The 27948-nt window shown below is 41.1% G+C and overlaps 2 protein-coding genes across 4 annotated transcripts in view; one reads left to right on the forward strand and one right to left on the reverse strand.

Annotated features, from left to right (window-relative positions):
- The window catches only part of NAA10 (N-alpha-acetyltransferase 10, NatA catalytic subunit), a 363584-nt gene extending 356630 nt beyond the window's left edge, over positions 1-6954 (reverse strand). The window contains exon 1 of one of the 2 annotated variants that reach the window (XM_044080371.1): positions 6769-6954. In XM_044080371.1, the coding sequence (XP_043936306.1) occupies positions 6769-6789 (21 nt within the window). In that variant the 5' untranslated portion in view covers positions 6790-6954. Of the gene's footprint in view, positions 1-6558; positions 6601-6768 lie in introns of those variants that run through there. The other variant, XM_044080370.1, reaches the window with a different exon arrangement.
- A 110-nt stretch (positions 6955-7064) lies between these two features.
- The window catches only part of CDK20 (cyclin dependent kinase 20), a 592070-nt gene continuing 571186 nt past the window's right edge, over positions 7065-27948 (forward strand). For both annotated transcript variants that reach the window (XM_044080368.1, XM_044080369.1), the window contains exon 1: positions 7065-7562. In XM_044080368.1, the coding sequence (XP_043936303.1) occupies positions 7488-7562 (75 nt within the window). In that variant the 5' untranslated portion in view covers positions 7065-7487. The remainder of the gene's footprint in view (positions 7563-27948) is intronic.

Below are 27948 nucleotides of genomic sequence, written 5' to 3' on the forward strand. Positions count from 1 at the left end.
TCTAATCTTTTGCCTTCCTGGATGTACAGGTTACCTCTCGTTTCTTGGGCTGTGTTCCTACTGGGGCATTCAGTTCTGATTATGGTAGGCCTGAATATCACCTTTATGCTCTACACTACGCAAGGAGCAATGGATGACATTCAGCATTCCTTTTAAAAAGCAACAAATAGTCTTTCGTAGACTAGGCAATGTTCAAGCTTCCACGGTAGGGAATCCCATCTGTTAAGACTACTGCAGCAGTAAAGGCAAGGATATCTACAGTTATGGTAAGATTTTACACAACTGCACTGTCTATAGGCCCACTAGTGTGTCCCCACTCATGGGGCAAAATAACTACATTCACTCCTGTGGCATGAATTCAGTGACGAGGCTGATGCTGAATAGGCTCAACAGTGAGCCCAGACAGTGTGTGGTGCTGAAAAGACGGCAGTCCGGCACATTACTAGGAGCCATGGAGACAACATTCAGGACATGCAAAGAGGTGATCAAAGGGAGTGATTTAGGTGTGCTAATAGGTTGGGGAGAGTTAGGAGAAACAGGGTAGTCAAGTCAGGCAACTGCAACAAATTCATCTATAGATCTTCAGAAAATGAAATGTTATGCATTAGCTCTGAGCATTACCTCAAAGCAGAAGGCAGTTTCATGGTTCCCCTTAGCAAATGCAGCAACCCTCAAATTTATACTTCTGTTGAAGGCTATTTTGTTTCAGAATTCTTTGATCTTTGAACTCTTATCTAGAGGAGATGTTCAACAAGAAAATTCCTCCTCCAGTTATATAGTGTTTATTCTAGGATTCAACCACAGAGGCTTACTCATGGCATTGTACTTGTGCCTTATGGGGACAGACACCTCACTGCATGCTTTAAAGTGGGCACAGAAACTATCCACAATGCAACAGCGTGCAAGATGGAATTATTAAGGAGAGAAGGTGCTTACATTTCATCAAGTCATCTGTTAGCTAGTTTAGATTTGCCTTGGATTAGCCCCTAAAGACTGTTTTTTTGAAAGTTGCCAAGAAATGTAGTAGTGTGTCCTTTAACAAACATGGACATTTATGCACCTACTACACAAATAACACCTATTTGAAAAATGACAATTAAGGACATGTCACATGATGATCAAAGGATAGCTCACTGCCAATCTATTGTTATCAGGAACTCCTTTTATCCAACAAGAAGCTCTTCTTAGAGAGATACAACCTTGGCAAAGTTGTAATCTCTATGCCCCTCTCTATTCCAGCCATATCACTCCCATAAAAGGGGATGCCATTTCAGAGTCATATGTTTAGACAAATATACATCAAAAGACCAGAGTTTCCAAGGCATGTCTTCCATGTGCCAAATGGATTACCTTAAAGCACAGTCTCTCCTCCGTTTCTTACACACTCTGAAGGGAAGAGGAGTCTTACCTCACCAACAAAACCCTTGAAGGAACCAGTCCAGTACGATCTCCAACATATCTACAAAACAAACACCTGCTAAAATAAACTAAACTTTACCCATAGCAAACAGGGCCTGCTGGTGAGAGGGCCTGCTGGTGAGAGAGGGTGGGATGTTCCAGGAATGAGGCTATCTTGGGTGGGGTAGGGGGTGTTTTGGCATAATGGTTAAAGTATTTGGTTCATAAACACAAGATTTGATTTTGACTTTGGGTTATTGAGTAGGCTTAAAATAGTCCTTCAGTGCAATTAGCCTAGCATTCACCTGTGAAAGCTCTCTCTCTCTTTTAAAAAGAGTCCCCCTTTAACAGAACAGACTTCAGTTAAATGTATAACAAAGTAGCTCTCCACCCCATTCAAATGCAACCTGGATGAAAGTAAAGTCTTAACAAGCCTGGCCATATTTACTCAGAGTTGCCACTGGTTATACGAGTGAAGTTCACAGACCTAAGAGTGTATGGCAATTGATACTGACTGCATGGCACTTAATACCTAATGCCTCTGTCCATGAGAGAAGTGCCACACCCAGGAGTGAATGCCTCTGTCCATGAGAGAAGTGCCACATCCAGGAGTGAATTTACAGTCACCCATCCACTGATCTAGGTTGCATTTTGAAGAGGGTCAGGGAGGGGCTCTATTTCACATGAGGTGGAAGCTTGTTCTAGGGAAGTGGCAGTCTCTGGGAGATGCATCTATCTCCCCAGCTTGATTTGTTCATGTTAGAGACTTCATTAAGATCCCTGGAGCAAGTGACAGTCATGCAGTTTGACTTACTAATATGTAGCATTTCCAATAAGGCCTGGTAAGACGCTGCCCTTTTAAGACCGGCACAGGTCATCCCTCAGCAGCCTGGAGGAGACAGAATACAGTGACAGGGCTTTCAGTCTTTCCACATAGGACTTGTGTGCCCTACACTACTTATGTCTCCAGCTGTTGCAGGTGCCTGGTAAGGTACATGCAAAAGGGAGTACACTGTACTCAATTACTGGTCTGATGAAAGCTGACTAATGGGATTTAACATCCTCAGAACTAGATGTGATGGCTTTACGTATAACATGGGCCACATAGGATTTCCTTACCACTGTGGATATGTGGTGGTCGAAGTTCAGAGTGCTTTCAACCTGAATCACACTCCTAGATTAGTACTACACTAACTGCCCTTGCAGGCCATTTTAAGCTTAGCCAATTACCCTACGTGAGAATCAAACCCTGCATCTTGTGTTTGTAAAAGCAACTATCTTGACCATTAAGCCAACCTAAGTACCAGATCACGTACCACTGGATCTACACTTAAGGGAGTGCTGTCTGTTCAAACCCTGCATCTTGTGTTTGTAAAAGCAACTATCTTGACCATTAAGCCAACCTAAGTACCAGATTACATACCACTGGATCTACACTTAAGGGAGTGCTGTCTGTAATATAATTAGCAGGATGTCAGCTTTCCCAAAGGGAATAACAATGCATTTTTTGCACTTTCGTAGCTTTAACCCACAGTTGTGGCACCAGTCATTTGTCCGTGTTAACCCTTTCTGCAGGGTATTAAAAGGAACAACCCCAGAGTCTGAAATTCAGACTCAAAGAAACTTGTCTGGATACCTCACAGTTCTCACCATCCACTTACTTCATCAACCCCACTCCTGGGATCAATTTACTTTATGCAGCTCTGTTTGCATGATCTCTGGTGAACACAGTTATATGCAGTTCCTGTCACAGCTTTCGGTCCCTGATCACTAGGAAACAATAAGGTTATTACATTTGTGTGTGGGTCTGTGGTGGGGTGGTTAGGCAAGACTGTCATCAGTTTTGTGAAAAAGCTTAACTGTGCAGGTCTAATTCCTTTATTCTGCATAGTGTACTGCGAGCAATAGTCAAACACAGTTTACTGAATTCATCCTAAATCTTAGTATCTTGACATATCCCCTTACTCCATAGTAAAGCAATCTCAAACTAACTATGTGCAACTACCACAGCTGCCAATCTGTACAACACTCACTGTGACAGTAAATTTTGGACTAGATTAATATCTATTGCTTGCATCACATTTTTACAGCAGATCAGAAAACCATTACACTTGACAGTATTCAGAAATGAAACGTGAAAAGAAGAAAACTCATTTCTACTACCGTTTGAAACTTGCATCATTCTGATGCTGTCTACAGAGCAAGTGGCAGTCATGTATAACAACATAGCACTTCGTTAGCATTCAAAAATCTGCACAAAATAAACTCCATTTACTATGTTTTAGTTTTACATTGCTCATACGCTTTCCTGCAAGGTAGTAATAAGGCAGCTCACAAAATTCCTGAAAGGCTACTTTTCTCTGAGGATAAAAAGCACAGGTGAAACTAACGAATGACCCAGTAAGCCCTGTTGCGAGTAAAACTGCAATTTGAGATACAGGATAAGCACCCCTCTGCAACCCCCCTCAGCCAAAGGTGGAACATGCTCAGACACCCAGAACAAAAATGTAACCAAAGACTAGAATCAAAACAAAAAAATCTCCGGGACTGTCCCTTTAACATCGTTGGGGGACTCTATTGTTTCCAATTTGAAATAGTCACTGAACTTGGCCGGCTACTGGCTGACCATATTTGTCCAGACTTCTGAGAAATAAATTCAGAACAGTAAAGGGCCCAGAACAGACCCCTATGGTACACCACTGGTGGATGGTCTTTTGCTAGAGGTGAAGTCACTCACTTTGACAGTATGTGTCCTGTCAGTGAGCCAACTGGCTACCCATATGATGATGTAGGGTTTAATTTCTCCAATAGGGAGAGCTGCTCTTCAATACCCAAGTGGAGGATTCTGTCAATGTCATGGCTAGGTTAAGGTAGGCAGCATGCACATTCTTTCCCTAGTCCAGTGCCTTTGCGACTTTCTCGAACAAGTCAACCGGCATGATCTATCCTCAATTAATCCAAACTGGGTTGGGTCCAGAGTTTGGAGATTACCCGATTACCCTACCCCTTGTCCTTGTTGAGGAGGTCCATAATAATTCTTTCCACTACCTTACAGATAAGACTAATCACGCTTCTGAGTCCAATTCCCAGGGTCAGTTGATGGTCCCTCTTTATGCAGGGGTATTACTATTGCTGTCCTCCATTCCATCAGAACATGACTGTGGTTAAAAAGGGATCCAGGTGAGTCAGCTAGGTCATGTTTTAAGCTGCTTAAAAGGCAACCTGGGGTGTTGTCTGGTCCTACGGATGCCATGGTTTTGGCCTTGAAGAGCATAGTGATGACTTGCTGTCTTGAAATAACTGACCAAGGGATGGTGGCAAGTATACTTTGGGGCATGACCAGTGGGAACATTGAGGGTGACGTTTGCTCCAAATCTGTCAGTTATTACTTCCAGTTAGGTATGGGCTGTGCCACTGACAACCAAGCTCAGTGCATAGCTGGGTTTTTCCCTTTTTAGATTTTGGATGTAGTTAAATATCCTTTGCTAGGGAGGCTATTTTTGCTTCGTAATTAGCTTTGGAGAACTTGACAAGATCTCTAATTGAGGGATATCTTCCTTTGCTGAGCCAGTTCTCTCGTTCTTGGACATTAGTTTCTGTCTCTTGTTGTATAGCCCATTTATACTAGGGGTCCACCAGGATGGCCCGTGTTTTTAGCAAGACCTGGTTTTAATCCTGTTTGGTACAGCCGATTCTATACAACTGCTTAAGCAGTTATACAGGGCAGTGGTGTACACTTCTGCATAGAAGTCAGTGGTATCTGCGTTTGAGGAAGCATTGAAACTTTATACCATTGCTCAGTAGGAGGCAATTTGTCTTAGAAAAATTCTTAAGGGTTGGAGCTTGATGGGGTATCTGGCCTTATAATTACACAGAACAAGACTGATTTATGGTCTAATCTTACCAGCGCGGACATCACAAGGAGGTGGGTACAATGCTCTCCCATGTTAGTGAGTACTATGTCCAGGACATCTGAATCCCTTGTGAGAGTGCAGACTAGCTGTTCCAGAAAATTTGCTTTGACAAAGTCCAAGAACCTCCGAGCCAGCACATTTGCGGTTATGCAGGTTTCCCAGTTGTTGGTATGATAATTAAACTCTCACACAAATAAGGTGTTGGGCTGTATGGCAAGTGACTCCAGTTAAGTCCAGGTAAGCTGTATGCTTCTCCTGGGTCATGGTGGGGTCCTCTAGCTGGCTAAGATGCAAGAGAGATATTTTTGCCTCCAATTAATTGGACATGGAGCAGCTTGAGACAATCCTATTGTGTGACCAGTCTCGAGGTGTACTTGTCCAAAACGACTATGGATACTCCTCCTCGAGTTCTTTCACACTTAGTTTGTGGTCTGAACGTATGGAAGGTGTTGTGGCCCTCCATGGTTAGGGTGCTTTCTGTGGCTCAGACTGCAGACATCAGCATCTTCCACGATGAGGAGTGCAAGTTTTTTTGTTAAGCATTAAGCAGCAGTGCCTTGTGTTTATCTAGACAAAAAATTTGTTACGTTGGTAAATTGGTTATTTTGATACTACCTAAAAAAAGGCACAATAGGGGTGGCCTGAGCTATACTCTGGACCCCTCAAACCCTTATTAAAAGCGGATGGAATTACTCTGTGCTGTACGGTATTGATAAAACAGGACCGAGGCCAGGCTACAAAGGATTTCTCTGATCAACGCCTTAGTAGGATCCTGTGATCCCGGTGCCGCGTGACCTCATATATGTTTGCTAAACAAGCACCGCCACCAATACACGGGCTAGGGTCGTAAATCGACAAACCACAAAAATATCTAGTAGCATAATAAATCTCTCAAAATATTCCAACCTGAGGACAAACCTCCATACCACATCAAAGTACTCTCCAACAACAACCTACAAGGGGTACATAACCGCATTCCTAAGACCAAGTAACAGGTACGAGAGCTAAATATCATATAATCTACAGAACCGATTGCCTTGTATGTATTTGCGAACTTAACAGGTCACTACATAATATTCTTACAGACCCAATTTTTCAGAATGTCTACAATTTTACATAACGCCTTCGCTGTGCCTCAATACAAAATCAGTAATTTTCCGGTATTTCACTGAAAATTAAAATCAGTGAATAATGTCAAACATTAGATTTCCACACCGAAGAAAATCAAAGCTAACGCAACGCTTACAGCATTAACTTTCAGAATGAATAACATCAAGACTTTAAAACTGTCAGTTCTTATGAAGTCTTATCCTCGATTCTTGGCTTAAGAAACAGAGTAGATTTTTTTTATTAAAACTGTTGACAAGTGGAACTCCCCACCGTACAAAATTGATAGAGTCCGCCATGCTGGAACGGACGCTATTGCATGTTCTCGATAGGCCAGCTTCGTTCTTACCCTTGCATTACGGATATTCATAATGCCACGATCTTCAGAAAATGTTCTATATCACAGAGTAATACGAGTAGATAAGCAACAAGCGTGATCTTCCAACTACTATTAAACCTATACCTTTAGAGGGCAAACACCTCTCCAACCTATACAATCACGCAAAAAACATTCAGACCTCTATTAACACTGTATAACTATGAAGCGGCGCCGAAGCAATGACAACACAAACTAGTCTGACCAATGAAACACAGGCACAGCGACATCTTCCTACATGGGAATTTTGACACACCCTCTAGTGGTGATAGAAAGCCATACATTCGTCAAATAAACCAAAAAGAAAGTAAAGTCTTTCGGTAGTTAAAAAAGTATTTTCTTTCAATGTAACGCACTTAATTGCGAACGATGTAGCTTTACTGTAGTGGTGATGATGATTCTTTCTGGGCATTGTAATGCTAATACTTAAACAACCAAACGTGGACCTCCGTCATTTGGCTTTTCAGTTCATCAGGAGCAAAGACTTGCTGGGGTGACTATGAAAGTTGTTACTATGGCAACCATCGCTAACTATTTCAGGGGCCTAATGTAGCGCTTTTCCATCTGCTAGAATTTTCAGTGCAAGCACTTGTAAATCTGTTAACCGCGAATGTGTGACGTGCTCTTCATTTGGAACACAGTCATAGTGTTGGTGAGTCAAGTTGACTGCTGTCGTTCTACTTGCTTGCCCGATGGAGCAGTACAGCATCCTTGGGAGGATTGGGGAGGGAGCTCACGGTATTGTTTTTAAAGCTAAGCATATAGAGGTGAGTAAATATTTTGAAATGCTAAAACAAAAGTGCTTTTGGACTTGTTGATATGTGCAGCTGCCTGTAGGAACACTTTAAATAAATACCGTTTTCATAGCTAATTTTAAGCAATAGCAACCCACCAAGCTATTTTTATTTTAAAATGTTAAATTGGTTAAACCAACAAAAGCTAGTACAACAATCTTTTGTACTTAATAAACCGGAGTAGGTAATAATAATAACTCTTAACGATGAAGAATTCTAAGAACTTACATCACTCTGGTTGTAGTAACAGTGCTTTTGTCAAGTAGCAGATTTCATAATTTCATTAAATATTTCAACACTGACATAATGCGCTTGACTTAGTTAAATCCTGCTAGTGGGTATTCGCTCCACTAATAACATCACAGGCGCTTTAGAAACCTGCAGTACTTACAGCTGGGAAGCCCTCTAATCATTCTTGAGGTGTATAGTGGCTCCACAAAAGCTGCTGTTGTTTGGGGTAGGGGGGATGAGGACAGAAATTTACAGTAAACAGAGTTCTGCTATGATCTCGTTAAGGTAAAGCTGGTCATCATTCTTGTCAAGTGCACCTCATTATGAGGAACGTTCCTTATTTGGGGTCTTAAAAAGTTTGTGTTCCTCAAAGTTCCACAAGGAAAGGGTCTGTCACACATTGTGTTAGCAATTTTTTTAACTGATATCCATGGCAAATTGAACTATATCATATTAATTTATTAAAATAGCTATTCTATAAGTAAAAACATCAAATTTTAACTATTTTTAAAAACTGTTTTTACAAACTACGATCCCAACACATACCTTGTACAGTGTGCTTGCCACTTTCTTTTGGGTTTTTTAACTGCAATCCAAGAGCCATCCCAATCACCAGTGCTCTAAAACGGACACCTTTCTTGTTGCCCCTCTACAACGCTATGACCCTGCCTCTGGGAAAGGCACTCTATACTGCAAATCTCTTTTGTTTTTTTTTAATTATGATCCAAGAGCCATCCCAATCACCAGCACTCTAATTTGGACATTCTCCTCATTCACCTCCACAACGGTACAACTATACCACTGGAAAGGGAACTCTATACTGCAAAGTACGTTCTTTCTCCTGGGATTCTGCTGTCAAGTTAACTTTATTTTTCTGGGTTTATTCTGAAGAGTGGCATGCACACTAGCCAGGATGGTATCACTAGGGTCCCCTCTTCCCATCCTCCACTAAACTTTGATATGCTCCTTGTCCCTTCAAGGCTGTTATAATCTGTTTAATTAGCCTCCCGCTCTTAGAATTATCTGTTCCTAACAGTAAAGTTTTCTTTACAGTCTGTTAGCCCCAAACAGTGTCTTAGATAACTGCAGTCTGCTTCCTCACTTATGTGTGGACTGACATTACATTAATAAATTAATTAAAAAGCAAAACACTTCTAATTACACCTTAGTTAGCTGGACCGATATTGTGCTTTTAGATCTGGTTTATTTATTGTGAACTGACATTACATTAATAAATTATTTTAAAAAATCTGTAATTACATGTTAGTTAGACTGTTACAGTGTATGTAAATCTAGTAGTTTGACACTGGCGTGTGGTGATTCACACTCACTGATAGTTTCTGCAGCATTTTGGTGGCCAGATTTCCTGTTTACTTGCATTTTCCCGCGATTCTCTATTATCTGAGCATGGCTCAAACCTGTGACCCACCCATCCTCCACCTAATATCCGGACAAAATTTATTGATCGGAGTTACCTGGCTGCGCCATTTTTAAAATACTGTTTTTTTAAACTATGATCCCAACACATTCCTCATGCGGTATGCTCGCCGCGTAAGTTTATAAACCTAATCTGTTTTTACTTCTTTGCCTGGATGATTTAGAATTATTATTTTCAACAATACTGTTTGCCTTATCTAGTGTGTTGCTATAATATTACTTTTTATCTGCCAGTTCTGCCAGTAGCAGTGTTGTCTGAAGGGTAACTGTTCTATATTTCCCACTACTGCCAGTGACAGTATATGTTTTATATCTGTGTTAAATTGGTTAATGGGGTTAACAATGGATTTTGGGCTGCTTTTTGTGTTGGTCTAACACTGCTCTCAATCTAACTTTAGTGTAGTTAAGCTCATTGCATCTGACTGCTTAGAGATGCAGCGAGGATCACTGAAGTCCTGCATTACTGACAGCTGTTGAACTGACTATTGAGGTTAAGCTATACATTGTAATGTTATCAAGTTGATGTGAGATTTACAGGTTTTATATGTAATACTCTTGCTGATCGTGTGTGTGTGTGTGTGTGTGTGTGTGTGTGTGTGTGTGTGTGTGTGTGTGTGTATATATATATATATATATATATATATATATATATATATATATAAACTTTGCTACAGTTTATTCCTGAAGTTCACATTGTTTCCTATACAGCACTGAAGTGTAACTTACTGCAATAGTTTAATGAAGGTATTTCCCCTTTTTTCTCAGGATCCCCTCTAATTAACTCTAATCTCTACTGTTTTTATTTGTCTCTTTTGTTTTTTTTTTTAACTGCGATCCAAGAGCCATCTCAATCACCAGCACTCTAATGTGGACACCCTACTCATTATCGCTCTACAATGCTACGAACCTACCTCTGGAAAGAGCACTCTGTACTGCAAAGTACATTCTTTCTTCTGGAATTCTGCTGCCAAGTTAACTTTATTTTACTGGGTTTATTCTGTTGTGACATGCACACTAGCCAGGGCGGTATCGCTAGGGTCCCCTCCCTCCACTAAACTTTGGTATGCTCCTTGTCCCTTCAAGCCTGTTATAGTCTGTTTATTTAATTAGCCTCCAGCTCTTAGAATTATTTGTTCCTAACGGGAAGGTTTTCTTTACAGTCTGTTAGCCCCAAACAATGTCTTCGATAACGGCAGTCTGCTTCCTCACTTAAGTGTGGACTGACATTGCATTAATAAATTACTTAAAAAGCAAAACACTGCCAGTTACACCTTAATTAGCTGGACCAGTGTTGTGCTTGTAGATCTGGTTTATTTATTGTGGGCTGGCATTACATTAACTATTTAAAAAAATCTCTAATTACACCTTAGACCATTATTGTGCTTGTAAATCTGGTACTTTGGCACTGACCTGTGGTGACTCACACTCACTGATCATTTCTGCAGCATTTCGGTGGCCAGGTTTTGGCTCCTTTTGCTTGGCTCACTCTGCTCCCCTACCCTATCCCCAATTCCCACACACCCTCAGTGCACCTAAATCTATCTCCAACTAACCACTCCCACCAGTTACCATCACCCAATCATAACACCCCTCCTATTAACTCACACCCATATATAAGTGAATTTGTAGGTTCCCTCACCAACTCATCATGCAAATTACTCCTTATTCTGTTCTTTACCCAAAATAGTTACTACTTCTCACCCAACCTACCAATGTAAACACTATCTTAACTCACTCCTACCTTATACTTATGAAGTCTTTCCACTATATCAACAATTTAAACATTGAATCCCTACACACTGTCTCCATCACTCTTCTAATTTTAACCAACTATTTAACTTCATACTGTAACCAGATATCCATCACTTTTTCTTCTCCTACCACTATACTCCCTCATCTTCCCCATATATTACCCCCAAACTTCGAGATAGCTCCTGACCTCTATAACACCACTCACTTTAGATACTTTTAGCATAAATATACTCAACTTTTTTCAAAATCCCAGGCTTCCATCAAGTTTAATAAACTCTTATCAAAACTCTCCACAGTACTCCTGAACTTTACAATTCATCTAAATCTATGCGGTGATCTTCACCCAAACCCTGGCCCCAAAACTGATATACAACCATCCAACCCCCCCGCTCTTCAGCCCCTCAGAGCAATAAACATCTCTCCTAAAGGATCTGACCTACTACTAATTAACATGAACCTGAGGAGTGTCCTCAATAAGATACATGAACTTCATGCCAGTTTATCATTGTACTCCCCCAACATCGCTGTCCTAACAGAAACCTGGCTGAAACCTGATATAAACATCAATGTAATTCTGTCTCCAGGTTATAATACACATAGATTGGATAGAATAAACAAAAGTAGAGGGGAGTAGCCATAATTTATAAAACAAATCTCAAACTAGAACACATAGAACCAAACAAACCCAGCTTTCAACAATACTGAAATATTATTCACTAAACTTGAAATAAACCCCAACAAATACCTCACCACCATAGATACTTGTATTCCTCGTAGCAATAACCTTGCTCTAATACAGGAAATACTCCACTACATATCCTTAACATTCCCACAAGAAGCCATAATAATGGGTGACTTTAATGTCAACTGGTTCACCTGCAACTCCCATAACACCACTAATAACAATAACTTGCACGGCTTTATCCAGGTTATGCAATCTGCTACCAGAGTAGACAAAGCCACCAAAAAGCAGTTTGTTCTTCATTGTATCCTAACTAATAAAACATTCTCATCTATCAAAAGCTTTCGACATGGTAAATCACAAACTCCTTCTGCATATACTAAAATCTCTCTCAATTCATCCCTCTTCCTTATCCTGGTTTACATCTTACCTAGAAAATCGTCAGCAGGCAGTACTTTGGAAAAACTCACTATCTACTCTCCTTCCTATCTCTTTAGGAGTACCTCAAGGGTCTATACTTGGCACACTCCTATTTTCTATATTTATTAATGACCTCCAGTCAGTTATTCCAAACACTACTTGCATACAATATGCAGACGATTCCACTATAATCTGCACTGCTTCCTCTCAGACTGAACTCCTGTCACTTAAAAAAGCTTTTTCCACTGTTGAACACTGGTTCTCTGACTGTTGCCTTCTCCTCAACCCCAAGAAAACAAAGTTGCTATTGTTCTCACCTACACACAAATCAAGCTCTCTTAACTTCTCTATTACTTCCTCTGATAACACTCTGATCTCTCCTGATGCTACTACAAAACTACTAGGAATAACTAATCTCAATTTTGATTCTCATATAAACAACACAATAAAAGTAATAAACAAAAAGATTGGTTCCCTCTATAGAATCAAACCATTCCTTACTCCTTGAAGCTCGGATCACCTTAGCTAGTTCTCACCTTATCTCTACCCTTCTATATGCTTCCACTATTTATACCAACCTCTCTAAATATAACCTCAAAAAACTAGCCACATCCTACCATAATATTGCTCGATTTGCCACAGGATCCCTCGTCAGAACCCATCACTGTCATAACCTAAAACAACTAGGCTGGCTTGAACTTCCTAACAGGCTGTCTTATCAACAGCTCTTAACTGCTCACAAAATTCTTTATCAGCCTTCTAAAACACCAATTCTCTCCAACCTCATTACACCTTATAATAACTTGAAACAGCTACGCTCTTCAAACAAACTACTGGTTAATACTACCATACCCAATAACTCTGCAGGTGATAGCCTTTTTTCTAACTCTGTTGGAAAAATGTGGAACAAACTACCATCTGATATCTCATCTTTGTCTAGTCTTCCACTCTTTAAAAAACAGCTGAAAATACATCTTAATAAGCACTGGCTTTGTTCCTGTAACAACCTAGACTAACCTTTCTTTTCCTTCCCTCCTAAATTCCTCCTCACATAACATACTATAGATATATATATAAAAAAAAAAAAAAAAAAAAAAATATTATTAGTATAGAAAATGTCTATTAAACTCTGTTTTGACTATGTCTCTCTGCAAGGATTTTATGTTCTGTCTCAATGTATTAAGAATTTTTACCTTGTAATGACTGTTACTGTGAATTATTTGTAAATTACGTTGGAGCTTTTCTCCCCGGGCCTCCACTGAAAATGGACATATATCCAGCTGGACTAGCCCGGTCAACAAATGTAAAATAAAATAAAAATAAAATAAATAAATCTCACACTTTCCAATCAGGCTGTCTACCTGACAGCATCAGTGATCACCTCCCAACATATCTACCTTATCGCCTTCACCCCTCCCCCAAGAAATACCACCTTTTTGCTAACACAAAACAAAAAAGACTTTGACCCTCATACTTATAATTTTCTCCTGCACAGCTGTAATTGGACCCCATTCAAAATATTACCCCTAGATACTGTAGTGGACTACTTTAATACTACTTTTCTCAACATTCTAAATAAACTAGCCCCATGCAGAACTATAAGAATTAAATCAAATTATGTTCCTTGGCTAGCAAAAGAAACCAGAAATCTACTTAAACTAAGGGATAAAGTCTGGGCACAATGGCACGCCCACAAAACCCAAGCCAACCCTGACCACTACCATAATCTTAGAAACAAAGCTAAACCCTGGTCAAAAACTACTACAGTGATATTCAACTAAAACACCATAACAACCCACAAAAATTCTGGTCCACCATAAAAAAACTCCTTCAACCCGTCCAGCCATCAGCACCAACCCCATCAGTCACTAGTAGTCATGACAGCATAGCCACACAATTCATAGGTAGGTACTATGCTATCAGCCCAAGGGCCTAAGTAAGCCTAGCCAGCAAGGTTCCCTGGCTTACGCCACCCAAGAAGGTTAATTTCCTGTCCCCCTGTCGAGCAGAGCCACAGAAGTGTTCCCTGGGGTGTATTTCCTATTTCCCATCCACTCATCAAGATTTTTCTTGAGTGCTAACGAGGAACTTTGCTTGACATAGATGGGTAGCTTATTCCAGAGTATAGGAAGTCTCTGTGACAGGAATCTATCCCTTCAGCATGTCCTGTTTATTGTGGTGACAAGGTTTAGGTCCCTAGAGCATGTAGCTCAGAGGGTTTGGGATTTCTTTAGGTGTAGCATGCCCAACACCTCTGGGTTTAACATAGCTTTATATGTTAGGCAGAGATCTCCTCTGAGTAGGCGATATGCTACAGAGTAAAGCTGGAGATTTTTAAGACGGTTAGTGTAGGGCATCTGTTTGAGGCCAGTAATCCTCTTTGTGAGGTACCTCTGTGGCCTTTCCAGCTGCTGCAGCTGTCTTGTGAGGTACATTCCAAAAGGGGCATTGTACTCTATAATGGGTTTAATGAGTGCCAAGTAGAGGGGAACAATGACCTCTTTTTTTCCTGGATGAGAACCCTTTTGTGATTAGGTGTACCACATATAAGGATTTCCTGACTACTGTGGCAATGTGATTATCAAAGGCGAGACTACTGTCCACCTGGGTCCCAAGGTCTCTTCTCACACATTCGGCATTAAGTAGACTGCTGTTTATGTGGTAGTTCATAGGTACAGAGTTTTTACCAAAGGGGATAACAGTGCACTTTTGGCATTGAGCTTGATACCATGCCTCTGGCACCAGGCATCTGTCTTAGTGAGGCCCTTCTGTAGGATGTCCACATCATTTGGGGACTCTACTATGGCTCCTAATTTGCAGTTATCTGCGAACTTCGTTAGCCAGAGGCCTTCTGTGCTAGCGTGTACTTCACAGAAGTAGATAACAGGAGAGGTCCCAGGACTGAATCCTGTGGTACTCCACTTGTCACTAGTTTGAAGTCAGATTTGGAGTCTGCAACTTTTACAGTGTGGGTTCTGTCAGTGAGCCAGTTGGCAACCCATCTTGTGATTTAGGGATTTATACCTAGTTTAGTGAGTTTAGCTATAATTCCAGAATGTGGGATGGTGTTGAAAGCCTTGGCGAGGTCAAGATAGGCTGTGTGAACCACCTTACACTTGTCTACGGCCTTGGTGCCTGCCTCAAAGAAGACGATCAGGTTCAGAAGGCATGATCTGCCTTTCACAAACCCGAACTGGGTGGGGTCCAGAGTTTGGAGGTTACCAATGTCTTTGTTTATAAGTTCCATGATGATACGTTCCATGGCCTTGCAGACTAGGCTCGTCAGGCTAATAGGGCGATAGTTCCCAGGATCAGTGGTGGCTCCACCTTTGCGGAGTGGGATAACTGTTGCTGTGCACCATTCAGTAGGCACAAAGCCTGACGTGAGACTATAATTGAACATGGTGTTTGGTGGGGAGCCACTTCGTTCTGAACTTCATGTAAAACGCAGCCTGGGATGTTGTCCGGTCCCATGGATGCTGTGTTTTTGGTTTTAGAGAGTGCAGCTTTTACCTGCATAGATGTGATTACAGGGACTCTGCATTCTTCCTGTGTAGATATGGGCCCTTTAGGGGGTAAAGTTAGCACTCAACCTATCTGCCAAGGTGATGGCAGTATCACTTGGTTCTGTAGTTTTCGTGCCGTTGTGCTGTGCTCTGAGCAAGTCTGGGTGTTGCCATTGAGATTCTTGACATAGCTATAAAATGCTTTGTGGTTGCCCTTAGAATCAGTGGCGATTTTGTTTTCATAGCTAGCTTTGGAGGATCTTATAAGGGATCTCAGCTTCTTACTGAGGCTGACCAGGGAGCTCCTCCACTTATGGGATTTTACTGTCTTTTGCAACAGTTTTTTCCTTCTGTTGTAGAGTTTGTTTATGGCAGGGGACCACCAGATTGGCTTCCTTTGTGTGGAGGATGGCGTCTTGGTTCTGTTTGGGATAGCACGATCTATGCACTTGTGTAAGTGCTTATAGAGTGCATTTGTGTAGGATTCAGCAGTCGTAACTGTATTGCCCATCTGTATGGGTGTCATGAAGTTCCCCACTTCTGTCTTAAGAAGCATAAAGTTGGCTTTGGAGAAATCTTTTACCATGGTTTCCTTAATGGTGGGTTGGGGCGGGATGCGGATATCTAGGGTGATTAGCTTATGGTCAGATCTGACCAACGTGGAGTTGACTTCAAATGTGGAACACCGGTCACTCATGTTGGTAATGACTAGGTCTAGGATATTGTTGCCCCTGGTAAGGGTGTGGATAAGTTGATCCAGGGCATTGGAATTCATGAATTCCAGAAAGTGTTGAGCGAAGGAGTTGGTAAATGGGTATTTTTCCCAGTTAATGGTGGGGTAGTTGAAATTGCCCATTATTAGGGTGTTTGGTTGAACCCTAATATATTTTCCAGTATGTCAAGAAAAGAGGGGTGGACATCCAGGGGCATGGTGGGGGATCTGTAGCAAGCTACAATTTGGATTGCAGTTTTGCCCAGAGTTAGTTGCACTTGGATAACCTCGGATGCATTATGCTGCGCAACTAACCTGGAGGCGTGGATATCCTTCATGAATATAGACCCACCTCCTCCTTTGGTGTTCTGGTCCAGGTTAGATGGCCGAAAAGTGTGGTATGAGTTATAGCCTGGTAATTCAGGGGTGCTCTCTAGAGCCTTGAACCAGGTCTCGGTCACTGCACAGATTTCAATGTTTTCCATTTTAAGGAGTGCCTCGAGTGAGTGCATTTTGAAATTTAGACTTCTAGCATTGAGTAGCATTACCCTCAGTTTTTGCTGTTCCTGTTAATGGTGGTAAATTTGTCATTTGAACCTTGCCTAAAAAGGCACTATAGGGGCGGCAAGACCCTTAGCCAGTATCCGGAATCCCGAATCCCTGGGGTGACAGGTGCAGGCCATCTCTAGCAAAGCATCGTGGTGTGTTGACCATGTCGTCCCAAGCAGACAGATACTGGATCCCTTTTGAATGACACCAGAAGCTTAGCCAATTGTTGAAGTCAAGCATTTTGTTCTTGTACTGCAGTATCATTCTGGACAATGGCAGGATGCTACTCAGGGCTAGGGTTATAACTGCCTGGGCTACAAGATCGGAGAGCTCTTCCATGTCTCTTTTCATGTAGTCCAGGGAGGTACATCTCAGGTCGTTCACACCAACATGGACAATGACAAAGTCATATTTGTACTTGTTGTGGAGTGACCTGCGTACATGGGTTATGTGGTGGATCCTGGCACCCGACACACTGCTGACAGTAACCTTCTCCTTGTTTAGCCTGGTGAGTGGGACATCAGTGTGCCTGACTATAGAGCCACCTGTGACTAGTGTGCTGGGTACGTTGTTTTGCCTTATGGGCTGTGGTTTATTGGCACACTGAGTCTGTGGGCTATGTGCCAGTTGGATTGTGTTGGGGGTGGAGGTTGCTTGCGTTTCTGCTTTGGAGGTCTCTGTTGGTTGAGCAGATTATTATTGAGAGCCTCTGTGAATGTTTTTGTGTTTCTATGTGTGGATTTTGGTGGTGTAGGTTTAGTGGGACTATGTGATGAGTGTGGTGTGGTGCAAGTGTTTACCTTCTCCTCTTGACTGTCAACTTCAGTCTTGGTTGGAGAGAGCTTTATCTCCAGTTTGGCTAGATAAGTGCATCTCTCACAGGTTGTGGTGTTTGGTGGTAGGAGGAGAGGATTGTCTGTGTACATGAGGCAATTGCTACATTGCCCCAAGATGCCCAGATTCATCACATAGACAGGAGAGAACACTGGGAGCTGACTCTTGGACATGCCTGAATAAAAAACTACTTTCCTCTAGACAAGTGAGGGAAGTGAGTATAAGAGTTGCTTTTCTCTAAGCAAGTGTGGAAAGTAAGTACAAAAACTGTTTTCCTCTAGGTAAAGAGGAAGGTTGAATGTTGTAGTAATTTGTAGCTTATTTAGTGCTAACAACAAGTTCTGAACATGTGCTGAGCACTAATAAGTAAATTCAAGTGCTAAAACTAAGAATCTGTACCTGGAACTTGTGGTAGATAAACTACCTAATGCTTACCACTTCCACTGATCAGCTAGAATGCTTCCCTCCAACACAAAAAGTCTTGGGGGGCTCAGAAGCTTACAAACAGTCCTGGATACAGCAAATCTGTATCTGCACTAGACTAGTTACAGGAAAGGTGGGAAACAAGCACAAACACGGGCTTTTAAAGCAGAAAGTTGAAAGAGATGGAAAAACTGCCCAAACGGCCAATAAACTACAGTTTCTGGGCTAGAAGCCACTGTTGTGGTAGATAGGCTACCTAGTGCTTACCACTCCCACTGATAAGCTAGAAGGCTTCCCTCCAACACAGAAAGGCTTGAGGGCTCAGAAGCTCATAAACAGTCCTGGATACAGAAAATCTGTATCTGGACTAGACTAGTTACAAGTTCAATTAATTCTTTACTAAGTCTATACTTTCACTTTCTAAGAACTTCTGTGAATCGAATCTCCACTGACTATCTCACCCCCACCCATGGAAACCAATAATTCCTTCTCTTTTAAGCCTAACCAAACCAACACCATAAAAAAAAGTACTAGGCAGCCTTAAATTATGTGCTGCAAGGGAGGTACGTTTATCTACTGAATTCCTTAAACTAGCAGCAGATGCCATCTCCTACCCTATCTCTATTCTAATTAACCGCACTATTTCAGAACACTACATTCCACTTCTCTGGAAAAAATAATACATCACCCCACTGCATAAAGGCGGTAACTCTACTGAGTTCTGTTATTATACACCAATAGCAATTTTATCTCCCTAGCCAAAACACTAGAAAAATGTATTCATACTCAGTTCTTGAACTATCTGTTATCTAACAATCTCCTGTCTGATACACAACATGGTTTCCTCCCCAATCACACTACCACAACTGCTCTTCTAAGCTTTGCTAACACTATCAACCAATATGGAAATTAAAGCAAAATAGTGTCCTGCATCTTCTTCGCCTTTCCAAAACATTTAACACTGTCTTCCACCAGAAATTCCTCACTGAGCTTGCCTCCCTTAAACTTAGTCAGTCATCTCTTGTGTGGTTTCATAATATTCTAACTGACTGCCAACAAGCTGTCAGATGGCAGCAGGATCTCTCATCTCTTTTACCTGTTATCATGGGGGTCCATCAGGGCTCAATCCTAGGTCCTCTTATTTTTAGTATTTTTACCAACAAACTTTATACTGCAATCTGCCATGTCTCCATTGTTCAGTATGCAGATGACTCCACACTCGCACTCATCTATGCTGCACCCACCCACAACAGTTCTTCTCAGCTGTGGAGTCATGGCTGTCTGACTCGCAACTGATTCTTAATGCAAATAAAACTAAGCGTATGCTCTTTCAGCCCGGTAAATCCCTAGACTCCCCTTCTTTATTTCATATATATCTGTCAGACAATACATGAAATATATCTGTCAGACAATACTACTGTAGCAACCGTTTCCCAAACTAAACTGTTAGGTGTAATAATTGACAACAATATGAAATTCGACAAACCTCCGTTACAGGCTATCAAAAAGACACATCTAAAACTAGGTTCACTTTACAGACACATACCTTTCTTCACTAGTGCTACAAGACAGGCAGTTGATAGAACCCATCTACTCTCTGCCCTTCTATATGCCTCCCCTGTTTTCACCAACTTAAAGAAAACAGATTTAACAAAACTTGAGGCTTGCTACAATAAAATAACTAAGTTTGCAACAAACTCCCCTCATTGAACCCACCACTGCTCAGCATTACAACAACGTAACTGGTTAGAACTACACCAGTACTTAACTTTCGCCCAACTCATTACCACCCACAAGTTGATTAACCAACCAGACAAATTCCCTGCTCTCCAACAACTGCTCCATCCCTACACTAACACTCGAGTCCTCCGCTCCTCAAATAAATCTTTTCTACACATTTACAAATCCAACAATAGTGCTGGTGACTCTCTTTACTCCAGTTATATTTTCAAAATTTGGAACGCTATCCCACAGCCTAGCTTAACTACTGTTAACCTAATTCACTTCAAAAAAACTATTTAAGGGTTACCTGAGTAACAACTGGCTTTGCTTATGCTCCACCCCTGGCTAAATCCTATTCTTCCTACCCTTTACTTCCCAATCTACAGTCCATCCACTTTATGTCCCGCATACATAAATAAATTACTTATTTCTTACTTACTGCCCCTTACTTTTCCACCCCCTCACATATCTAACCCAAACTTCCCTTCCCATTTTTACCCCCAATACCCTTATCCACCCCCCCGTCATCTAACTTAACCTACCCACATTTCCTTCACTTTCTATCCCTACACTCTGCTTCTACTAACTAAACTACCTCTTACTCCTGCCTCCTAGTCTGTAAATAGTCTTTACTCTTATCCACCTATGGCATTTTCTATTCTGCAGTCTTTGGTCTATACTGTTATAAGTTTATTTGTCTGCTGTGGTCATCAATGTGAAATATTAAAACACCTGAAACCTTATATCTGTAATTTAGTATGCAAAATTCTTTGATCCTCACTGTGCAAGATAATATGTCCTTTAATCTATGTGAAATCAAGATTTATAGTTTTTGTCCTATTCTAAGGATACTACTCAATGTAAATTTTCAGAATTTTAGTACTTTTTGTAATTCTTGTACTTTTGTATACTTTGTATTGTATTTTTGCCTCATTGCTATTTGTAAATTGCTCTGGAGCTTTTCTCCCCAGGCATCTGTTGAAAATGGGCTCTGTTCCCAGTCGCACTTTCCTGGTAAACAAATGTTAAATAAAATAAATAAATTCTGTGAGCTTCGTAGTTGAAGTTCTTGGTGAGCTGTCTGCAAGTTTTCAACATTTTGCCTATTTGTTCCAGATTATGAGAGGTAGTGTTCCTTGTTTAGGAGATGGAAGGTTGAGAGCTACGCTGGTCATTAGAGACAGGCAACCCAGTGCGACCAATCTCTCTGTTTACCTAGGATTTTAAAAAAAGCAGACTATCCGAATTCAGGAATGGTTTTCTGTTTGATGGAGTTTTATACACACTGACGGAGCACTACATATCATAACTCTCAGCTTTGCTCAATAATTCAGGCCAAAGCCAAAAATAATGGTAGAATAAAGGCTCAAGATCAGAAATACTATAAATATTACTCTAATTCACTTTAAAAGTTAACAGAATAATTCGTTTTGCATCAACATGCACTTCTGGATAAAAGAAGTTTGAAGTTCTAACTCTAATGTCTAGTGTTAATTGTAATCCTAAATGATTTACAAGCAGATCAGATTTTACAAGGGACAGGACAAAACGTAATGGGCAAAATCAAAAACATTTATTTATATATATATATATATATATATGTATATGTGTGTGTGTGTGTGTGTGTGTGTGTGTGTGTGTGTGTGTGTATATGTGTATATATATATATATATATATATATATATGTATATATATATATATATATATGTATGTATATATATATAGATATATATATAGATATATATATATAGATATATCTATATATATATATATATATAGATATATATATATATATATATATATAGATATTTAGATATGTATATGTATGTGTGTATATATATATATATATATATATATATGTGTATATATATAGATATGTGTGTATATATATATATATATATATATATATATATATATATATATAGATAGGTTCATAGGTTCATACTAGGCTATCTGCCCGAGGGCATTTACAAGCCTAGCCCATAGTTTTGTGGCTTACGCCACCCCTTTAGTATGGGGAACTATACCCATTATTTTGCTGTGCCTCTGTCGAGCAGTGACACTGAGGTAATCCCTGGGGTATATCTGCGATCTCCCATCCATTGGTCAAGATTTCTCTTGAACAAGGCCAGCGAGGTGCTCTGCCTCACATATACCGGGATTTTGTTCCACAGCATAGGGAGTCTTTGGGTGATGAATCTATCCCTCCAGCACGTCCTGTTAATAGCCGTGTCGAGGTTTAAGTCTCCCGCCCTTGTGGCTCTGACGGATCTAGATTTTTGAGGTGAAGCATATTCATCAAATCTGGGTTTGACATGGCCTTGTATGTCAGGCAAAGGTCACCTCTGAGCAAGCGGTAAGCGACTGAATAGAGCTGGAGTTCTTTTAGTCGGGCAGCATAGGACAGATTTTTGAGACCCTTTATCCTTTTGGTGAGGAACTTTTGTGGCCTCTCCAGCTGCTGCAAGTGTCGGGTCAGATACATTCGAATGGGGCATTGTACTCAATCATTGGTCTGATGAGTGATGAGTATAGGGAGACTATGACCTCCCTTGATCTAGATATGAATCCCTTCATGATAAGGTGGGCAATGTAGAAGGTTTTCCTAACTACTTTAGCTACATGGGTGTCGAATGACAGGCTACTGTCAACCTGGGTCCCCAGGTCCCTGATAACTTCTTCTGTGCTCAGTGGATTGCCACCTATATGGTAGCTAGGGGTAACCTTGTTTTCCCGAAGGGTATGACTATGCATTTTTTGGCATTTAACTTTAAGCCATGGCTCTGGCACCAGTTATCCGTTTCTGTGAGACCCTTCTGAAGGATATCTGTGTCAGATGTGTTTTCGACTCTGGCCCAGTTTGCAGTCATCTGCAAACTTTGTCAGCCATAACCCTCCTGTGTTTGCTTGTACTGGAAAAGTAGATGCCAAACAAGAGTGGGCCCAGGACTGAGCCCTGTGGGACACCACTTGTGACAGGCTTTGAGTCTGACATGGCGCCAGCAACTCTGACCCTGTGGGTTCTGTCACTCAGCCAGTTTGCAACCCATCTTGTGATGTATGGGTTAACATTTAAGCTGATGAGTTTTTCAATGATACCCGAGTGGGGTATTGTATCGAAGGCCTTGCCAGATCGAGGTAGGCTGTATGGACTGCCTTTCCTTCATCAATGGCTTTGGTGACTGTTTGAAAAAGTCAACCAAGTTTAAAAGGCATGATCTGCCTTTGACAAAGCCAAACTGGGTTGGATCCAAAGTCTGCAAATTCCCTATGTCTTTATTTATGAGGTCCATTATGATCCTCTCCATGACTTTGCAGATAAGGCTTGTCAAGCTAATGGGCCGCTAATGTCCAGGGTCGGTGGAGGCACCGCCTTTGTGAAGTGGGACCACAGTCGCAGTGTGCCACTCCTGGAGTGCGTATCCAGAGATGAGACTATGATTAAACAGCTGTCCTAGCTGTGGGTTTAATTCCTCGTTGAGTTCGTGGAGCACACAGCCGGGGACACCATCAGGTCCCATGGATGCTGTGTTTTTTGCTTTGGAGAGAGCAGTTCTCACTTGGGCGCTAGAGATGTTTGGGGGGCTGCAATAGTTTGGTATAGATATCTCTCCTTTTGGGGGGGGAGAAGTTTGCACTGAACCTGTCAGCCAGTATGTTGGCAATGTCTGTAGGATCAGTAATCTTCACATAATTTTGAACTAGTTCTGAGCATATCTGGGAGTTTCCTCCCAGGTTTCTAACATAGCTAAAGAAGGCCTTATGATTGTCTTTTGAGTCTTTAGCTATTTTTCTCTCAAAATTTGCTTTGGATGATTTTATGAGAGCTCTTAGTTTTTTACTTGTAGTGATCAAAGGTGTCTTACCTTTTAAGGATTTTGCTCTATCTTGTAGTAGCTTCCTCCTTTTGTTGTAGAGTTTGTTTATGGCTGGGGTCCACCAGACTGGACGCTTGCCTTTGGTACAAAGAGTCTTTGTTTTGCTTGGGATTGCCTTATCCATGCAGTCCTGCAGGTGCTGGTAGAAGGCATTTGTAAGTGATTCAGCGGCTTGAGTACTGTTCTCTGCCAGCTCGGGGGCCTTAAAGGAGACCACACTAGTCTTTAGAAGTGTGAAGCCGGCTTTCGAGAAGTTCTTTACTGTGGTCTTTTTTATTTCAGGTGGGGGTGGGATGAGGACCTCCAGCGAGATTAGTTTGTGATCTGATCTCACCAGTGAGGGGTATACTTCCGGTGTTGAACATTGTGCTCCCATGTTCGTGATGATGAGATCAAGTATGTTTTCTCTTCTTGTGGGGATGGTGACTAGTTGTTCCATGGCATTTGAGTTTATGAATTCCAGGAACTTTTGGGCTAGAGTGTTTGGGCTTGAGTAGTGTTCCCAGTCTATATTAGGGTAATTGAAGTCACCTAGTATGATGGTGTTTGGAGATACATTTAACCCCTCCAGTGTTTTCAGGAACACCATGTGAGGTTCCTGAGTTTGTGAGGGTGGCCTGTAACATGCTACAATTTGCAGAGCAGTCTTGCCTATGGTTAATTGCACCTGGATGGTCTCCGATGCATCATGCGTTGCCACCAGTCTTGAGGTGTGGGTGTCCTTGATGAATATGGATACCCCCCCTCCTTTCTTGGTATTGTCCGGATTTTGGGGCCGGAACGCATGATATGAGGTAAAACCTGATAGTGCTGGGGTGCTCTCAGAAGCCTTGAACCAGGTTTCTGTCACAGCACAGACATTGATGTTCTCCATACTGAGCAGGGCCTCGAGTGCGTGCATTTTGAGATTTAGACTTCTGGCATTGAGCAGCATTACCCTTAGTTTTTTTCCTTTTTGTGATCTAGGGTGGTAGGTTTAGAATTTGAGCCTTGCCTAAAAAGGCACTATGGGGTGGCAAGAGCCTTTGCCAATATCCGGAATCCCAGGGGTGACAGGTGCAAGCCGTCCCTTGAAACAGCGTGGCTTGTCCAGCATGTCATCCCAGGCAGACAGACATTGGATCCCCTTTGAATGACACCAGAGTTTAAGACAATTGTTAAAGCTGATCATCTTATCTCTGTATTGTGGCATCATTCTAGGTGAAGGTAGGATACTGCTCAAGGTCAGGGTCATACCTGCCTGGGCTACATAATCAGAGAGCTCCTCCATGTCTCTTTTCATGTAGTCCAAGGAGGTACGTCTCATGTCGTTTACACCAGCGTGGACAATGATTGAGTCGTATTTGTACCTGCTGTTGAGAGACCTGAGTGCTTGCATTATGTGGTGGATTCTAGCGCCCGACAGGCAGCTTACTGTAACTCTGTCCTTACTCAGTCTGGTGAGCGGGACGTCAGTGTGTCTGACTATGGAGTCACCAATGACTAGTGTGTCTGGCATTGTGTTTGGCCTTAAGGGCTGTGACTGTTTGACACTCTGACTGTGAGGTCTATGTGTTTCAGGTGTTGTGTTCTGAGGTGGTGGTTGTTTGGGTGTCTGCTTTGGTGGCCTCTGCTGTTTTGGTAGATTTTTGATCAGACCCTCCGAGTATGTCTTTGTGTGTTTATGTGTATGATTCGAGGTTGTAATGGTACTATGTGAGACTGGGTCTATAGTGTGTGTGGTAACCTTCTCCTCCTGTCTGGTCTTGCCAGTCATATGTTGAGAGAGCTCAGCCTCCAGTTTGGCCGTATAGTTGCATCTCTCGCATGTATTTGTGTTTTGTGGGAGGAGGAGAGGGTTGTCTGTGTACATGAGGCAATTGTAACATTGCCTCAATATTCCCAGGTTCACCAGCTGAGCAGGAGAGGACACTAGCAACTGATCCCTCGACATGCTAGAAGGAATAGACAAAAAAACTTTAAAAGAGTTTCGGGGATGTGGGTGACCGAGAAATGGGGGTTTGCCTTTTTGGGGTACTATCTATGACAAGAGTGCTGTATCAAGGTGATAAGTACTGTAGGAGCAAGTGCTAGGTTTAACAGATAGAGAATAGTCTACTTGGAGTCAAGTAGAGAAGATCTTTTTAGTTATAGGATACGCTGATTAGATCAGTAGTAGAGTTCGAGGAAGGTAGTTTTAAGGGAAAATTTGAAGAGTGGACTTTAGGTAGCCCGAATAGTTTAAACCTGCTTAACCGGCGCTGCCCTAGTGTGCAACAGTGGCAACTCCACGCTAAAACGCGCTTTATAGCAGGGGGCTGGAAAAGACAGGAAATGACCCAAAATGGCCAATAGACTACAAGTTACAGCCTTAAACCACTCCTCTAAGGACAAACAGGCAGCTCAGTACTCCCCACTCTCACTGGTGAGTAAAGAAACTTCCCCCTGACCAAACAAGGAAAATGGAGAAACACAGGAACCAAGACAAAGCCCAGGGATCAGCAAAATCTGGTCTCTGGAACACTAGTTAGGAAAGTATGGAAAACAAGGATTTTATTTTTGTTTTTTTTCAAGTTTTTTTTACAGAAAGGCAGAAAACACAATAAATGCTATAATTTTCGACTAAATGCTATCAAAAGCTAGTACACTTGAGTGTATTAGCCTGTAGTTTAACTTTTAGTCAAAACTTAAACTAGCAAGTGCAGTAAACAGTTTTAGCTTATAAAGACAGTAAAAACAGTGCAAACTTTGATAAAACAAGCAAAAACAGTAGTCGAAAGTCACAAAAAGTCAAAAAAGCCAAGAAAAATACTTAAAATCTGGAAAGGTAGTCTTTTCTGGTCTCTGCTGCTAGAGGAACACTGCTGGCCACCACGAGGAGCTGTGCTGAGTTCTCAATAGCTGGAAAAGCCCGCCAAAACGCGCTTTATAGCAGGGGCTGGAAAAGACAGGAAATGACCCAAAATGGCCAATAGACTACAAGTTACTGCCTTAAACCACTCCTCTAAGGACAAACAGGCAGCTCAGTACTCCCCACTCTCACTGGTGAGTAAAGAAACTTCCCCTGACCAAACAAGGAAAATGGAGAAACACAGGAAACAAGACAAAGCCCAGGGATCAGCAAAATCTGGTCTCTGGAGCACTAGTTAGGAAAGTATGGAAAACAAGAATATTTTTTTTGTTTTTTTTTCAAGTTTTTTTACAGAAAGGCAGAAAACACAATAAATGCTATAATTTTTGCATAAATGCTATCAAAAGCTAGTACACTTGAGTGTATTAGCCTGTAGTTTAACTTTTAGGCAAAACTTAAACTAGCAAGTGCAGTAAACAGTTTTAGCTTATAAAGACAGTAAAAACAGTGCAAACTTTGATAAAACAAGCAAAACAGTAGTCGAAAGTCACAAAAAGTCGAAAAGCCAAGAAAAATTCTTAAATTCTGGAAACGTAGTCTTTTGTGGTCTCCGCTGCTTGATGAACACTCCTGCCCACCACGAGAGCTGTGCTGAGTTCTCATTAGCTGGAAAAGCCCGCCAAAAGCACTTTATAGCAGGGGCTGGAAAAGACAGGAAAAGACCCAAAATGGCCAATAGACTACAAGTTACAGCCTTAAACCACTCCTCTAAGGACAAACAGGCAGGTCAGAACTCTCCAGTCTCAGTGGTGAGTAAAGAAACTTCCCCGTGACCAAACAAGGAAAATGGAGAAACACAGGAACCAAGACAAAGCCCAGGGATCAGCAAAATCTGGTCTCTGGAACACTAGTTAGGAAAGTATGGAAAACAAGGATTTTATTTTTGTTTTTTTTTCAAGTTTTTTTTACAGAAAGGCAGAAAACACAATAAATGCTATAATTTTCGACTAAATGCTATCAAAAGCTAGTACACTTGAGTGTATTAGCCTGTCGTTAACTTTTAGGCAAAACTTAAACTAGCAAGTGCAGTAAACAGTTTTAGCTTATAAAGATATGTGTATATAGATATAGATATAGATATAGATATAGATATGTATATGTGTGTGTGTGTGTGTGTGTGTGTGTGTGTAAAAGTTATATATATATATATATATATATATATATATATATATATATATATAAAAATGTATTTTTGTGTGTGTGTGTATTATATTATTATAAAAATATAAATAAATATATATAATGTGTATGTAATATATAATAAATTATATATTATTATAAAATATTATTATTTTGTGTGTGATGTGTTATAAAAATATTATA

Source organism: Protopterus annectens, chromosome 8.part0 (genome assembly GCF_019279795.1).
Source record: "Protopterus annectens isolate FY-2018-M chromosome 8.part0, PAN1.0, whole genome shotgun sequence".
Lineage (NCBI taxonomy): Eukaryota > Metazoa > Chordata > Ceratodontiformes > Protopteridae > Protopterus > Protopterus annectens.